The sequence below is a fragment of the Sinocyclocheilus rhinocerous genome, unplaced genomic scaffold, assembly GCF_001515625.1.
Source record: "Sinocyclocheilus rhinocerous isolate Xijiao unplaced genomic scaffold, SAMN03320098_v1.1 scaffold3932, whole genome shotgun sequence".
Classification (NCBI taxonomy): domain Eukaryota; kingdom Metazoa; phylum Chordata; class Actinopteri; order Cypriniformes; family Cyprinidae; genus Sinocyclocheilus; species Sinocyclocheilus rhinocerous.
In genome coordinates, this window is record NW_015665812.1 from 31,658 (window position 1) to 48,494 (window position 16,837).

The window sequence follows — 16,837 nt, forward strand, 5'->3', positions numbered from 1 at the left end:
AAGTGATTATTACGTTTTGAATATGGATATTTTTCTTACATTTGTTCACCCCCCCGGAGCCGTGTGAGACACTTTTTTTTTTTGTGGAAGGGTGCTTTTTATTTCACGTCTTTTGGACCGAAGCAATGCAACAATAGAGCTTGAAAGATCAAAGACAATTTTCAATATAACTCTGACTGGATTCGTCTGAAAGAAGAAAGTCATATACACCTAGGATGCATCGGGGGTGAGTAAAACACAGCCTAATTTTTATTTTGGGGTGAACTAACCCTTTAAGGCAGCAGGTTTAGTGTTTTTTTTTTTTTTGGCGTCTCCCTGTGGTCCTGTTTGGTATCGCAGCTTAACAGGTGCTTATATTAAAAATGCTCTAAATAGTTTTTTCTTTTTCTTTCGACATTATATAAATACATTATTTGATATTGATAAATGTATTTATTTTGGGGTGGGGGGAGGGAGACTACTTTTTTTCCACTTCAAGCACTGCTAATAAGTTACCTAGATTATACACTGCAATTTCTCACACCAACCAGTGTTTGAATGATCCTTTTTAGTTGTTCAAGCCTGAAGATGAGTTTCTAAAGGAGTTTTGGGTGGATTTCAACATTGGAACATCAACCATTAGTTTCTTTGTAAATGATCCAAAGGTGTGTCCAAAATATATTTTAGTGCACATATACATTTTTTTTTATTTATTTTTTTAATCGGTAGTGTAACTAAACTGAGCTTATATTTGTGGTAGAACACACTGTGGGAGTTGATTCACCTGCCTAAAGATGTTGTCAGCGTGTATGATCTTCAAGGTGGGATTAATCGTAAAAGGCCCTGACCACTAGCTTTTCAGTTCATAATAAAATGTTTCTAACAAGGCTTTCCTTGTTAGTATTAAAACTAAACACAAACCTGAAGTAGACTAAATCTTTTTTGGAATTGCTTTTAAATCCCACAGATCATTAATGTTATTTCTTCAAATGTCTATTTCTTATTGCTTTAGAGTGTGATGATCAGAAGATATTGGACGTTCACATGAGTACCCCACTCTCTCATGGAGAGATCACTGGCAAAATTGTCAAAATCATCTTTAGTGCAGAGCACAACATCCAAACAGCCCTGACAAGAGTGTTTCCAGATAAACCACGGTCTTCCTCGGTCTCAAAGGTGTTGGCATGTGCTGTTTTCGGTTTTTAAAGAGTCATTGTCAAATATGTAAATATACCTCACATACATACCAGTGGCTATAAATTACATGTCCTTTTTTATTACTAGGAAGCTCTGCAATTAGGGGATTCCTCTACCAAGATAGAAGGTATGCATCTTACCCGCTCTACAGATATGTTTTGTTAAAGTTAATTTGCAGTACAGTACATTGTTCCAGATTTATCAGTGTGAAATGTCATCTTATACAGGAACCCAGCATGAACAAACATCAGTGCCGCAGACATTTGCCAGGCATGTTTGCCTAACTCTGTAAAATTTCTGTAAATCTCAGTGTTTACATTGAGAGAGCACAAGGCATCTTGATTTCTGCATTTGATTTGATAATTCTCTCATGGAATTTTTTTTTTTTCTTCCATAGTCCATCTTCTGCAGAAACCAAAGTCATCCATCAGGTAACTAGATAATCCAGATAGCAAATTAAAAAGGTTGTATGGGCACCCATTTTCCAGTCATTTTTCAGCATTCCCCTTTGAGTGGACCAAGCAGATATTCAAGATCAAAGTCATCAAAGTAAGACTATTTATTGCTGTACATGTACTCTCTGATGGAAAACTCAGTGGTTTTATGATTTTCTTTCTTTGGTGAGTGAAGAGTCAAAGGAGCCCCAGGCCAAGACATCTTTCAATTTAAGGATCATTCAGATTCTGAGGTATGCTTGTGTGTGTGTGTGTGTAAGAAAGAATGTACTTGGTTTTTCCTAAATTATGGGAATCAAATGTCCCCACAAGGATAGTAATAACAGTCATTCTTGACCTTGTTGGGGACATTTGTTTTGGTCCCTATGAGAAAACAAGCTTATAAATAATTATAAGGAGAATCTGAAGGACCCACCCCTCGACCCCTGGAATAATTTTAAACGCGGAAAGTAATCTAAACCGAACGCGGTTTCAACCGAGGGACTCCCCCCTCGGATCTGATTTGTCACTCCAGATTCAATTTGACCCCCCCAAAACGTGTCTATTTTAATCGTTCGATGCGGACCATCACTGGTGTATTTAGAACAATCACTGCTAAATTCAACCACACAATTTGTTTTAGGTTTCAGACGTTTACATTTAATTATAGCAAAAAAATGCATTTGTTAAATACACACTGATGTTTGTGAGTTTAAATACACTGGTGTCTAAGGAAAGCGACAATAATCCTTTCAATTAAAATCTGACAATGGTTTTTTATTCATATTCGTACAGGTTGTGTAGTTAACTATAAAGTTCATGCTATTCTTCTCTTAGTTTAACGGTGACTGACTTTTACGTAATTCTGGAAAAATATGTGAATTTACGTGATGGTAAACCAGGGGTGTCAAACTCAATTCTTGGAGGGCCGCAGCCTAGAGAGTTTAGTTCCAACACGTATATAGTTTTCAAATAAGCCTGATGGATTTGATTAGCTGGATCAGGTGTGTTTAATTAGGGTTGAATCGAAACTCTGCAGGGCTCTGGCCCCCAGCTCTGAATGGAGTTTCTTTTCACATCTTCTTGCACTTGAACGGACAAATACGAAAGTATATTAGACCCATGAATTGTGTTTAAAGTGACCGTGACTAATTTAAAACATGCTGTTGGTATCCTTAATATTTGTTTGTTTAAGAATATGCTTCGTTATTTTACATTTGATTATTCAATTTCTGTACTTGAACCAGTGGCAGCTCGTGGGTTTTAAAATAGAGGCACACTAATTGTATTGGTCTGGGGATCCCTGCCTATTATTACTATTATGTGCTTAACCACTTTAAAATGGCTTTTTGGTTGCTTTTAGTCAGAAAACGTAAAGAAAACGACACGCATACAGCAAGATAATAATGTCACTTACCTGGCCTATCACTTGAAGCAAACATCCGTCCCTTCTTAAAAGTCTGTGTTAAAAGAGCCGACTGCTATAACGTTAGCCTAGGCGTGTTCTCAATTTATTTTTAATTTGTGTATATATACTGTTTGAATGACAGCTTGGTAAATCTGTTGGCAATCAAATATTCAATATCGTTACTCATAAGTACTTGGTACATTATCAGCCGCTGAAGCGATGGTGATTGGCTCATTTGTTTTTTACCAACGGAGGCACGAGAGCTCCGCTCCCCCCCCCTCTCTATCACCTAGCAGTTGTAATTACATCAACAAATTCGGCACATTCGTGATAGAAAAGCGGCACTTTCCAACTTCAGTAACATGTTATGGTATTACAGCTGTGAAACTACAAACAAAAAAAATACACATTCTGAGACATGAATTGAAATGAATTGTGGATTTTATTAACATTAAATCGGCCTCCTCCCATTTTCACCTCAAACTTTTGGGGAAGCTGTGCCTCCGCTGCCTCCCCCGACGATCCGCCACTGACTTAAACACCTACATATCTAAAAACCCAAACCATCTTTCATTTGTATCTCTGTTCTGTTTGCTTATTTGTGCGATTGCTTGTAATTGGTTCTTATTTACTACTGTTCACTTGTCTTTAATAGTATTTGAACTTTGTTAGGCTAGTAGTTTTTGCTTTGGTATTGGAATTGAGAATTGTAAAATTTAACAGGTGTTTTGGTGTCATAAGCATATTTATTATTGGAATACAAGGGTATAACATGGGTCAAAACAATTATTTTATTTATTTATTTTTATTTATTTTTATTTTATTTTATTTTTTTATTTTTTTATCCCAGTGAAATATGTATATAGTTAACTGAAACTAAAATTAAAACAAACAAAAAAATGTAAGTTACATTACTTGAAATAAAATATTTCCATGCTACTTGAAATAATATAAATGTTAACGAATAAATTTCTATTTCTTAAGCATCAAAAGAAAAAAGAAAACCTGTTGATCTGGAAGAACGGTGCCCAAATTTCTGTCTTGCATACCCTGTCTTGTCTGGAATGTTAATGCTTTATTAAACATTTATTTGTTAATTCGGTAGTGTTAATTTCAAAATCCCCAATTTTTACATTGTGCCAAAGCAGGGGTGTAGCAACTCATAATGTAATAACTGCACATAATGTAATAAGTATTACATTATTATTGTAATTAAATGTTCATAATGTAATAATTCTCAAAACGTAATAAAATATTGAGCTCATAATGTAATAACAATTATTACATTATTGGAAATTTATTACAATATAAACACCAAAAATATTGTCATGTTGTCACAATTGTAATAGGCTTTTTAAACATAAAAACATTGGTTTAAACTACCTATGAAATGCACCAGATTTAAATATTCATGCATTTATTATTATTATTATTATCATCATCATCATGGTACAGTACTTATTTACTTATGTACACTTATATATACATAAGACAAAGACACTTAAGATTTAGTTAAGTGTGTGTGTATATATATATATATATTTATATTGTTGGAAATATTACTTTTTAGAATTAATTTGTACATGAATGAATGAAGCAAAGCAAATATGTTCACGTCTGAGATTCATTTTAGCATTTATAGAATAACTAAACTATAGCTGAACTTTAGTGAGGGGACATTGTTCCTCTTAGCATCATGAAAAAACCCTTTTATTAAAAATATGAATGCATTACCGATAGCCTAGAATATGTGCAAAGAGTGCTCCCTTTAGAATTCCAAATGCACTGAGCCTGTCACTCATCTCCGTTCACCGGTTCAACAGACATGTCTGTAATTGGCTACAATGCGCAATGCTGCAAACTTTGTAAATAGAAACATCTGATGCGCTCCAGAGCGGAAATGCAAATATGCACAGAAGAGTTTGCCAAATATGTTATTATTACAGTTTCAACTAAGGGTGCTCTTATTGAGCTCAAGATTTTATTACGTTTTGAGAAAATTATTACATGTAATAAAATGCTCATAATGTAATACTTATTACATTATGTGCAGTTTTTACATTATGTGACTTAGATGATGTTCTTACTTTGGCCATGCATTAAATACACGTCCTTTGAAAGAGCACAGTTTGCTCTTTATTATTAATACGAATTTCTCTGGTAACTTCCGTGGTATGATGACAATGACAGTGATCAAATATATCCTACATCAAATATATTTTAATTGTTTGTTCAAAATTATTGCTAGGAACAATTCAGTTGCACCCCTATAAAATTTTACGTCCTTGAATTTGGGAACAAATTTGGGAAAAATAATAAAAGTTTCCAAAGTCTAATGAAGTCTGGGATGGATCGCATTATCTGCCTCAGGCAACAGCAGCACGGAGCACGAGTTAAATGAACATTTCTTTACTTTAATACATAACATGTATAACATGAATGTACATCAGAGGATATGTTGAAAAATAAAGTTACAAAAAATAAAGTTACAATCACGCATTTCTGTGCCTATAAGCTGTTTTATATATATATATATATGTTATAGCACTTGTATATCATTGCTCTTTTGTTGATTTTGATTGCTTCCATTGTCCTAATTTGTTTATTACATTATGTGCAGTTTTTACATTATGTGCAGTTATTCCTCCCAAGAACTTGTACTGGACACTTTTTAGAAAACATTTTGGATGCTAAATGACAAGGAATAATGTCATAGGTCCACTTGTTGAAGAATTGTAGTTTTCTGGCATATGAGTAGTTGTGTATATGGCTGCCCCAGGTGATCCTTGAGGTGTCTCAATGTCAGAGTGACACTTTTGACACAGACCGGTCAGGGAAGTCACATGACAGGAATCCAAAGACTATAACGTTCATGACCGCTTTGTGGAGGTACCAGGTCAGTGGTGTGCAGAGACGCATATCAGGTCCACTGTCCTCTTAAACACTTACAAGTGGCCAATTTAATATGCATTTCTTTACCAATGTTTTGGTGCTCTTGAGTCAGTTTGTTAATTTAATTGTTTAACTTGATCTGGCCAGGCTTAATGTACATAAAGTGCCACTCAAATGACTACTGAAAATGAGAAACTTGTCAAATTTAAAGTTTCAAGGCCAATTTTCTACCCTAAGAGATTGTGCCATTAGTTAACATGTAACCTTGTTACTTTTTAAATTCTCTTTATTTTTTCAGATTTGAAGTTTAAGATCAATTTTAAGATTGGCTTTTCGGTTTAGGTTGCACGTGCCAAGACTGTATTGTTCTGTCAGACGTCGTCATCTAACGGGTAAGTGATATTTCTGTCAGGTATGTCTTGTCTGACAGTGCCCATCTAATTTTAAAATCAGTATGAAATGCAGGAGTGCCACTTTGTACGTCAAAATGTACTTCTGTGCATTTATAGTAGTTTCCCTAAAACGTGCGTTTTTCTTCTTAAGGTCTACAAAATCCCTCCCTGACACTCTGGGTAGAACTCCTGTTAAGGTTAGCTAGAATATGTAAAGGCTCCATTATTTGCAGAAATTGGTCATTTCATTTATATTAGACAGTTGTACATTCAAGAATGCTCTAGTTTGCCTAATCTAGCTTTATAATAAATCTGGCATTGTACACTGAATATTGTCAGCTCTCTGACTAATTACTTACGCCCCTCTATTTTAAGTAGCTTTGGACAAAAGCATCTGCTAAATGCATAAATATAAGTTATGTAAAATGTGGTTGATTACAGAAGAAAATGAAGGTGATGCATTCAGATGAATGGTGTCTCCGCAAGGACACTCCACTTGCTGTCTACAGCAGGAGAAAGCCCAGAGCTAAGGGCAAACTCAAAGGTAGTTACTCATCCTGCAGGACTACATTACTTTATAAATCATTCAGATATGCTGCATCCTTATTTGTGTGCTGTTGTTTTATTTTTTATTTTTTTACTCTTCCATAGTTCTTCCTCTTTCTTCACCCAGCAGTAATGAGGAAGAGTTCTCTAAGGTAGAATGTCACTTTTCAGTAGATTTTTTTTTTTTTAGTGGGGAAAAAATAGCTAAGTTTTATACAGGGTATAAAAATGTGTGTCTTTATGAATTTTTTTCCTAGTATTCAACACCCAAACAAAGACTTCAAGGAAGGGAAAGGGTGGCAAGTGAAGACTGGCAGTCTCAAGTCAAACTAGGGAGATCACTGAACATGGAATCATCCTTATTCAAAGAGTCTACTGCTGATTCAGGTCAGTATGCTTACTTAAGGCTAATCTCAGAAGATGGCTTATACTGATTTAAAACTGACCTGTTGTTGTTTCTTCAAGGTTTTCAAAACAAGACTCTTTCTGAAACCAGTTTACCACTAGAGGAACTTGATAATCTTATTGAAGAGGTACAAGTTGATTTCAATATGGTGTGCTTATAATGCATATTTATATTAAAAATATATACATATTTATTCAGCACAATTTGGATAAAGAAACATCAATTCCCCAGAAAAGTGAAGCAGATGAATCCTCAGGTGAGACACCCCCCACAACCCCGCCTTTTTGACATAGTGTTTACATCAAAGCCTCTAAAAATCTTCAGAAATAAGTAACAATTTCAATGTTTAATTGAGGACCTGTATTTGCTGCACAGAGCTGTATGTGGGTCTGAATGAGGACACGCGGCTGCACAGACACCCGGCATTCCAACCCAGAAGACTTTTCATGTCTAGCCCACTAGAGGATGCTGCAGGTAAATTTGTTCAGTCTTCAACTGCTTGTGATCAGTCACATTCATGCTGAACCCACATAAGCTTGACCCTTGAGCTTTCCAATGCATTTGAGAGTATTGAATCTAGTCAAATTCATAGTTTTGTTTTTCTCCCTTTGGAGTTTAAAAAAAAAAAAATCTTTTTTTCCCCCCTAAAAAAAAATTGTGGAGCTGAAGAGCATGAGCTTGGACAGCCACACAAGATTCAAGTCCATCACAGATTTACAGTTATGCATTTGGCAGATGGTTATACAAAGCAACTTGTACACTGCGGGCCCGGGCCCTCAAGCTTCACTTTCAAGTCTCTGCTCTATGCTTTTTCTGCTTGAGAGAAAGTGACGTGTAGCCAAGTATGGTGTCACATACTCTGAATTTATGCTCTGCATTTAACCCATCCAATTGCACAGACACAACATGTAGTAGCAAGTAGTGAACACACACCGTGAACCAGGGCCATCCTTAGCTGACGCAGGTAGGGCCTGGTGCGAAGTAGAGAACGTATATTAAATAGATTGCCTCAAGCCCAGGGCCCGGTGCGGACGCACCAGTTGCACCCCCATAAGGACAGCCCTGCCATGAACACACACCCAGAGCAGTGGGCAGCCATTTTTGCTGTGGCGCCGGGGGAGCAGTTGGGGGTTCGGTGCATTGCTCAAGGGTCTCACCTCAGTCATGGTTACAAGTCCGACTCTCTAACCATTAGGCCACGACTGCCCCATTTTTCACTTTCACTTTTTTTTCCTTTTCAAGTCTCTGCTCTGCTTTTTCTGCTTGAGAGAAGGATAAAAAGCAGCCATTGTGTGCTGCCGCTCGCTGCCAACAAAGAGTGACATGAATGTATAATGAGAAGAGCCCTCTCTATCTCGCTCTCTGCTCTTGTGTGCCTACCTACTTAACCATATTTTTGTGAAAAACATTGTACTCAGAAGCTTGTGGAGTTTGTGAAAATGCCCCATCCTCATTTGCAAAAATGATATGATATTTAAAAATGTGTGTCTCTGTGTCAGAGCGAGTAACTGAAGCAATTGCGGATGAGGAGTCTGAGGAAGAGTTGGGTGCTGGTGTCAGAGCTGCGTTTAACTCCTTTAAGACTCAGTTGAGAGCACACTTTACTGTGAGTACAAAAGCTAACTGCAGCCATTTTGTTTAGTTACTTTTTTGGCATTAAGATTACCAAAAGTTTAGTTCTATGTTCTATGTCTTTTTATTAAAGAAAAAAAAAAGTCTACGTAATGCTGTTCCGTAGGTTTTTTTTTTTGTTTGTTTTTTTTGGTCCAAGCTGTTTTTACATTCACTAAAAGTGAATGGGTGCTGTCAAACTACTAAAAGCGCACACAAACAAAAACATCAGTAGTCCATACAACTGAATTTTTTCCCCCCCAAATATAGAGTAAACTGCAGTTCACTTCTCACACATATATATATATATACACACATACATCACCTATGAGTAGTTAAAATGTTTTGGCTCATCACGGTGTAAGTTAATTTTATTAAGGTGAAATTGGCAGGAATAAAGACCCGAGTGACTTCGACAAGGGCCACATTTTTGTGGTCTGACAACTGTGTCAGAGCATCAAACTAAATGGTGGTCGAGGAGGGACAAACCACAACTTGGTGACAGCATTTAGGGCATTGAAGTCTCATCATTTGTAGAAAATCTATGTGGTGACAGTTTTAATGATGGCCCTGTGTAGGTACAGATTGGTCAGAGTGTCCATGATGACCCCTGTCCACAGCCCAAAGCCCATAGAATGCGGACACAAGCAACAGAACTGTACCATGAAGCAGTGTTTCCTTTTACATTGTTTATTTGGGGATGTAATGGCACCACAATACAATGTGGGAAGATGACAAGCTGGTTAAGGGACTGTGATGCTCTGGGCCATGTGCTACCGAAACCTCATTGCAGACCAGGTACACCCATCATGGGAATGGTATTTCCTGATGGCAGTGGCCTCTTTCAGCAGGATATTGAACCCTGATACACTGCGCACACAGTTCAGGAATGGTGTAAAGAAACATAATGAAGAGTTCAGGGTCAACTCCTTTCTCTCTTCATGGATGAGAGCAGGTTCACACATACAACAAACGTGAAAGCATAATGTTCTCCATGGCATCTCCAGGCTCTGCCTTGCAACATCGTCCAGCATGACCGTTTTGGAACTAACAGTTTTATAAATGCATCTCATTTGGTACCTAAGAGCAGTAAGGTACCGCTGGCTAGCATGTGAAGATCTGTGTGAACCTCATATATATATATATTCCTCCCCAGACCATCACTGACCCACCAACAAAACAGTCAAGCTTGATTATATTATAGGCAGAATAACATTACCCCATGGCAGTTACTGGTACCGGTACTGCTGCTGGGTTGTTGCCCTTATATAGCCCTGTCCAGCTCTTCTTGTGTAACGGCCCTTCTCCTGATATCGCCTCCATGCTCTTGACACTGTACTGGAAGACACAACAGACCTCCTTGCAACAACACGTATGGATGTGCCGTCCTGGAGGAGCTGGACTACCTATGCAAGCTGATTGGGTTGCAGATTCTGCCTCATGCTACTCAAGTAGTGAGAAGGATCCTAACAAAAAGCAAAACTAGGGACAAATCGGTCAGGAATGATCAGAAGAGAGCAATTGTTTGTGGTCACTACCCCAAAAAGGGAATTATTTTGCAGGTGGTCTTGCTGTTGCCTCTCCAGTGCACTTGTTGTCACTTTCATTTGCACCAAAGCAGGTGAAACGGATTCACAATTACTATATATATAATAATTTGAACTAAATGCTTTAATAATTGTTAAAAATGCTTTTGTAATATTTATATAAATATACGAATCATTTTATTATTATTATAATTTATTAATAATTACTATTATTATTATTATTATATTCGCTAAAAGCTAGACAATTTTGTGTTTAAAATCTTTTATGTAGTGCCCTTTAATCTGGCAAGTAGAAAAATGCTGTCATTTAATGTTCAAAATTATCTCATTTTGTGTTAAATGAAAGAAGCTAAACGGGGGACATGCATGAGGGACATTTTGGGTGAACACCTGATTTTAGTCAGCATGGAATTCTTTTCTTTGTGATCCAGAGCAGGTATAAGAAGATTGAAGCCAGATCCCTGCAATCTTTAACAGACTGTCAGAGAAATGTGACTTCTCTCTTGGGAACTGTACACAATCAAAGGTACAGAGCACAAAACACAGCATTAGCATTCAGCAACTTCTTTTTTTGTCCATAAACCATGTAAATCTAGTATAAACATCACCAATTCAGCTGACTAAACACTAACACTGCTCTCTTTTAATCCACATGGTTATAGCTGAGATTCATAAAACAAACCATGCTGTTCTGCATGTAGGTTGGTGCATCTGGAGCAGTTCCAGAACACAGTGGTGCAGCAGTTGACATGTTTGGAGCAGGACTGTCTGTCTCTCAAAACCATAGAGAAAGAGACTGTGGTCTGTCTCAGCTTCTCAATAAAATGGGCACATTTTCATATTAAATAGATTACCTGCAAAAGCAAATTGAAATGTTTATATTTTCATCTGAACAAAGCAAATTTAATAGAACAAATCAGTGCTGTTCTGTCATATGCACTTGGTCATGTTTCAGAATTTCTGGCAGTCGGAGTCTGACACAGTTCGGGCATTCTGTGATAGACAGCAGAAGAGGTAGTCCAAGCCTGTTTTAAGTTTGCTTGAAGCACACATGCTGTTTATGTCTGTATATTTGGAGAACTGATTTTATTTCTCCCATAGTCCCCAACACTAAGCCAAATTTTAATATTGTAATTCACCCTATAGAGCTTTCGAAGTAATTAATTAATTTTATTTATTTAAAGGAGACATATTGTGCCCCTTTTTACAATATGTAATAAGTCTCTGGTGTCCCCAGAATGTGTCTGAAGTTTCAGCTCAAAATACCCCACAGATAATTTATTATATCATTTTGAAAATGCCTATTTTGAGTGGAAGCAGAAACAGGCTGTTTTTCGGGCCTGTTTCTTTAAATGCAAATGAGCTGCTGCTCCCCACCCCTTTTCTAGAATAGAGCTGTGCCTTTACAGCTCCGACCTGCAAAAACATCCGTTTTGGTTCTGACAATCAAGTTTATCGCGCTGAAATCATGCGTTTTAAAGCATACGAGTTTAAATTACTGATATATGGTTTTCTGAGAGCACACATCAGAAGCACACGGACAGAAAGCTGCTGTCACAGCATGTGAGTACTAAAAGTTCTCATTCACAAGTTTACGTTAAAAACACAAGTTACAAAACAGTCGGTTATGTCTGTGGAGGTAAACTGCTGGGAAATAAATAAATCAAAATGATGGCCCCTGGGTGGAAACTTACAGATTAAGGGGCGGTAATATTATAATGAGATCCCTTTGCCACATCCCCAAGGGAGCTCGTTTAGCACTTAAAACCTGGAAAAGTCCGATTTTCATGATGTCACCTTTTAAAGCTTTTAATAGGTTTTAAATATACAACTCTTTTCGTCAAACCACTCAAATATTTAGATGGCATAAGGCCCCAATAATCTTTAGAGTTCAGGACTTTATTTAAAACATTCAGACAAGCTTTTCTCAAGCCTAACGTGTGTGTGCAATAAGATATTTGACCTAACTGTATATCATAATGTGTACACATCTCATTGTATGTACTGTATTTTATCTGTTGTGTCTGTTGCATATTTAGCAGAAATCCATGTGACCAAGGCAAGTTCTTGTACGAAAATAAAAAAAAAAGCTTCTGCTTTCCCATAACAGGTTGGATTCTCTCCTCATCCCGCATGTGAGTGCTGAATCGCCATTTAGTTTATCAGCGAGAAGAGAGGCCAAAATTACTGCGGTGAGCAGTTTGTTCATTACAGCTTTCTTTAACCAGCATTGGATGTAGACTTTAGACCTAGAATTCTGGACTTTTTCCAGGTCAAGAATATCTGATATTTAAATGTTAGCGTGTAAACGGATAATAAATACTACTCAGACTCGAAGTTATTAAAATTGTCATCTTCTCCAGCCTGCCTCTCCTCAAGATACCACTACTGTTGATCCCTCATAGGACTTCACACTATGGTGTTTTTTTTTTTTTTTTTCTCCATATGCGAAGAGATATGAAGATCTCTTCATATTTTTTTTTTCGGACTGAAAAGTTTACTCCTAATTAATGCAATTTTTGTTGGTGTAAAATATCACATGATCAAATTTATAATTTCATATTGCAAGTGCTTTATTTAGATTATAATAAAGACAATCATTAATGTTTTCTGTGGTCATTAAAAAAAAAAAAAGATTTTATAGGTTTGCACCAAACACTCCCATGAAATTAAAACAGAAGATTTGTAGTGTTTTGAGTCATGTATTATACATGCAGATGTTCCTATTAAAATTAAGCAGATGTACACAGTGATCTTCTAGCAAAACAGACCAAGAATACTGATGACTCAACAACCAGCATATCCAATAAAATGCTTTATAGAATAAGTTGGTCCGTTTGCTGATAGCACCTGCCAAGACTTGCAATAGGATGTAACAAATCCTGGTTCAAGGCTGTGCCATTTATAAAAAGATTACTGGCTGTTTAAACAAATGGGCAAACCCTTTGCTATTCCCTCTGGTTGCAATAGGAAATATATCAGGGGTGGGCAATTCTGGCCCTTGATATACACTTTCCTGCAAAGTTTAGCTCCAACCCTCATCAACAACAACAATAAAAATGCATACGTCAAACATTTTCATGGGATCTTTAACAGTTAAAAATTTATTTTATACATCATTTTTCATGGGACTTGACGTCTATACCTAACAATTCATATCTGATGGCTGATAATGAAGACTTGGGAAAGGTGTATTATTAGTGCTATGATATAAGATCCTACATATCTTTACATTCAATTACACACTGAATGGTTATATCAAATTAAGACTGGTAGCCTAAGGCATCTTTTGTTAAACAAATGATTATAGTGATTTGGGGGATATTACTGAATGTTTTCTTGTCATTAGAGATAAATTGCCAAAGATGTGTAATAAAGTAGATACTGTACTCCATAACAGAGGTGTTTATTTTGAATAAGAGTTTGAAAAATGTTTTTCCACACAAAATTATTGTACAGCATTTACATTGGCTTGAGAGGAACATATGCAAAACAAACATACAAAACGGTTAAAAAGTTATATTCTAATTTATAAAATTGCATTTTGATTATCAGATGATTATGGCAACTATTGTGCTAGTATTCAGCATAAGTGAATTGAGAAGAGCATTCCATTTTGCTCCATATTGTGGCATCACTGCAGCTTCTGTTTGAAGTTAGCTCCGTTGAGAGAAGATGAAAGGCCATTAGAGATCTTTTTAAGATCTCCAACCTTAGCAATTCTGTCACCCTCCAGCTTCCTCTTTCTGTATGTCTGCAAAGAAAAGCCATTTATTGTGTAATAATTTATAAGACTGGAAGCATGACAGCACAAACACACTGAACTAAAGCCGGGCTCACACTACAGGAGATTTAGGCCGATGTATCCCTGATTTTACCCTCCCGAGAATCGGAGAAAAAATCTTTTCGAGGATCTCGATCGGTTCCGATGTTTGGCAAGGATTATCTTGTAATGCGAGGCGTTTGCAGATCGAATTTTGCACCTCCCGATCTGCTCTCACACAAATAGGGGCTGCCCCGATTAATATCAAACATGTTTGATATTTAGGATTTTAAATCGGGATGATGGCTATGATTACGTCAGTACTTTCACAATAGCAAATACTCGACTGCAAAACAAGCTGCTGTACGGGTCCGTTGGATAGAGGAGATGAAGAAACTGATTGTGGAAGTTTTGCAATAAGGCAACTGTCTGTACAATGTATCAAAAAAGTACCACAACCGCAAGGACAAAGAGTGTAAAAGCTGCTAACACTAGCTAACATATGTAAACATTGCTGAAACGTCAATGACGATCTGCTTCGTGAGATCATGTGAGGCACTCCCTCGGGCATGAAAATCTTTATAAAATCGTAGTGTGTAATGTGCCTTGATTTTCAGATATTGTAGTGTGTGCGTGTTTAAGATTTGAGGGAACTAAATCTGCGAAGATTCTCCTTATGTGTGTGCTGCAACCATATTTAATAATCGGTTAGGATTTTAAAACTCCTGTAGTCTGAGCCCGGCTTAAGCATGATCCAACCATCAATATAGGCAGCATTTTAGTCAGAGTGATTTAAAAGTACTGAACTAACCAGTGTCAAACTTCATAGGCACCCTAAGGTCATGGCCCAATTTTCAATTTAATATGAAGCAGTATTGCCAAGTCACCTTTACCATCAAATGAATCAGAGGCCCACTAAAGAATTGGGGGTCAAAATTCCTTTTGTCAGGCTTGGTCTGATAATAATTTTGACTTTAATATGATAGAACAGGGGTGGGCACTATCCTGCAGTGTTTAGCTCTAACCCTAATCACATACACCTGCCTGTTACTTTCAAGTAATCCTGAATAGCCTACTTTAGTTGAATTTTTAATGTTGGATTATGCCTGTTTCACACAGCAGTGGCTCCAAAGCTACATATTGTTTTTTACAAAGACAACTATAAATGTGTTTTCAGAAGCTGGTCATTTATAAACTTGAAAGTTTTAAAGCCTTGAAAGTTTGTTAACACGGGGATTCGCATGTAAATAGTAAAAAAAACAAACACAACCAAGGAAATAGCTCTGATCGTGTGTTTCAGGCATACTTCCATGTAGAATGTACTGTTTATAATATTTTTTTTATAATACACTGTACATTAACCCAAAAAGTGAAAATGGGTAAATCTATAAATATTTTCATTCTTCATTTTCTTTCCTGCAATACTCCAATTCTTGTTAAAACACACTAGACATGCTAATGATTTCACACACAAAGTGCTAAAAATGCACATTTATTTTGTCCATCAAAAGTGTGATGTCACATTAATTGAGCATGAGCAGCGCACCAAAAAAAAGACTCGCGCCGAAACCATCGCTTCAAGCTCACACGTTTCTCCTGCTCCCGGTGTGAATGTACTCATTTGTTAACATGCTCACTGGAAAAAAAATATGCGCCGCTTACGCTTGCGGTGTGAAACCGGCTTACACTGCACACGTCTGCAGGGCATTACTATGGAACGATATTCCGGACAATTTTGAAATAGAATAGCAAATTGTATTTTAAATTGCGTTTTCAATATGTGGACGCATAAATTGTGACATAATCCAAATGCAATTGCAAATCCTGCATTACCGTTTGCGCTCAGTAAAAGAATAGGTGATCAAATGTTTCAGCAAGAACCACATGGACCCACTTAAAAATTAAACCTTTTCTGTATAAAATCACTAACAGGGTAAATCCTAAACATAATTATGTAATGTGTCACCTTGACCTTTGGAGCAAATGTAAGATAAAAGGTAAAAGCTTTATCTATTACTGAGGGTTCAACATCTCTCAGAAAATAGCACTGATAATCTCCTGTGATAATAGCTACGTTTAAATTCTTTATAAATAAGTTTCAGTTAAAGCATTACTAACTGGACAACGCAGCCTGTTCATTGTCATAATAAAATACAGTCAGTCAAACATTGAAAACCATGCTATTTTAGTTCCCTTCAAATACTTTAAATTTAACGGTAGAACAGAACTCAGAACAAAACAAGAATAAAAAAATATAAGAAGCTACTAACAAGCCAAAACAAATGAATTTAAAATGTTGTACTTCGCGTTCCAGTATCCACGTAAAACAAAATGTGCTTGACGTAATATCACAGGGGTATGGTGGTCACGCTGAACGGCACGGACTACATGGCTTTTTCTCGACAAAAATTGTTTCCAAACTGTTTTTTTGCGACATTTGAAGTATCGATATATAATTTATGCGCTAAAGTTAAACTGAAAAAGATAATGTCGACACATAGTGATTTATGTGACGTCTGCGTGACGTATACGTCACGTCTACGCCTCGTCTGTGTCTTAAAATGAATGGATTAAATAGCAAAATAAAAATAAAAATTAAGACGTCAGTGAGACGAGTGCATGTTGCAACGTCATATTAAAGATCCCGTCCGAACGCCATAGT

At 36.7% G+C, this 16,837-nt stretch overlaps 2 protein-coding genes across 7 annotated transcripts in view; one reads left to right on the forward strand and one right to left on the reverse strand.

Annotated features, from left to right (window-relative positions):
* Positions 1–12,860, forward strand: part of sycp2l (synaptonemal complex protein 2-like) — a 16,031-nt gene extending 3,171 nt beyond the window's left edge. Inside the window, exons 12-33 of one of the 6 annotated variants that reach the window (XM_016542592.1) lie at positions 552–644; positions 740–800; positions 992–1,155; positions 1,264–1,303; positions 1,404–1,446; positions 1,574–1,607; positions 1,676–1,725; positions 1,807–1,864; positions 6,253–6,302; positions 6,454–6,499; positions 6,744–6,846; positions 6,954–7,000; positions 7,106–7,235; positions 7,314–7,381; positions 7,453–7,510; positions 7,630–7,728; positions 8,754–8,860; positions 10,844–10,938; positions 11,114–11,213; positions 11,368–11,426; positions 12,523–12,604; positions 12,776–12,854. In XM_016542592.1, coding sequence (XP_016398078.1) covers positions 552–644; positions 740–800; positions 992–1,155; positions 1,264–1,303; positions 1,404–1,446; positions 1,574–1,607; positions 1,676–1,725; positions 1,807–1,864; positions 6,253–6,302; positions 6,454–6,499; positions 6,744–6,846; positions 6,954–7,000; positions 7,106–7,235; positions 7,314–7,381; positions 7,453–7,510; positions 7,630–7,728; positions 8,754–8,860; positions 10,844–10,938; positions 11,114–11,213; positions 11,368–11,426; positions 12,523–12,604; positions 12,776–12,817 — 1,629 coding nt within the window. In that variant the 3' untranslated portion in view covers positions 12,818–12,854. Of the gene's footprint in view, positions 1–551; positions 645–739; positions 801–991; positions 1,156–1,263; positions 1,304–1,403; positions 1,447–1,573; positions 1,608–1,675; positions 1,726–1,806; positions 1,865–6,252; positions 6,303–6,453; positions 6,500–6,743; positions 6,847–6,953; positions 7,001–7,105; positions 7,236–7,313; positions 7,382–7,452; positions 7,511–7,629; positions 7,729–8,753; positions 8,861–10,843; positions 10,939–11,074; positions 11,214–11,367; positions 11,427–12,522; positions 12,605–12,775 lie in introns of those variants that run through there. The other 5 variants (XM_016542594.1, XM_016542593.1, XM_016542596.1 and 2 more) reach the window with 5 other exon arrangements.
* Positions 12,835–16,837, reverse strand: part of elovl2 (ELOVL fatty acid elongase 2) — a 72,547-nt gene continuing 68,544 nt past the window's right edge. Inside the window, exon 8 of the mRNA XM_016542599.1 lies at positions 12,835–14,166. Coding sequence (XP_016398085.1) covers positions 14,047–14,166 — 120 coding nt within the window. The 3' untranslated portion in view covers positions 12,835–14,046. The remainder of the gene's footprint in view (positions 14,167–16,837) is intronic.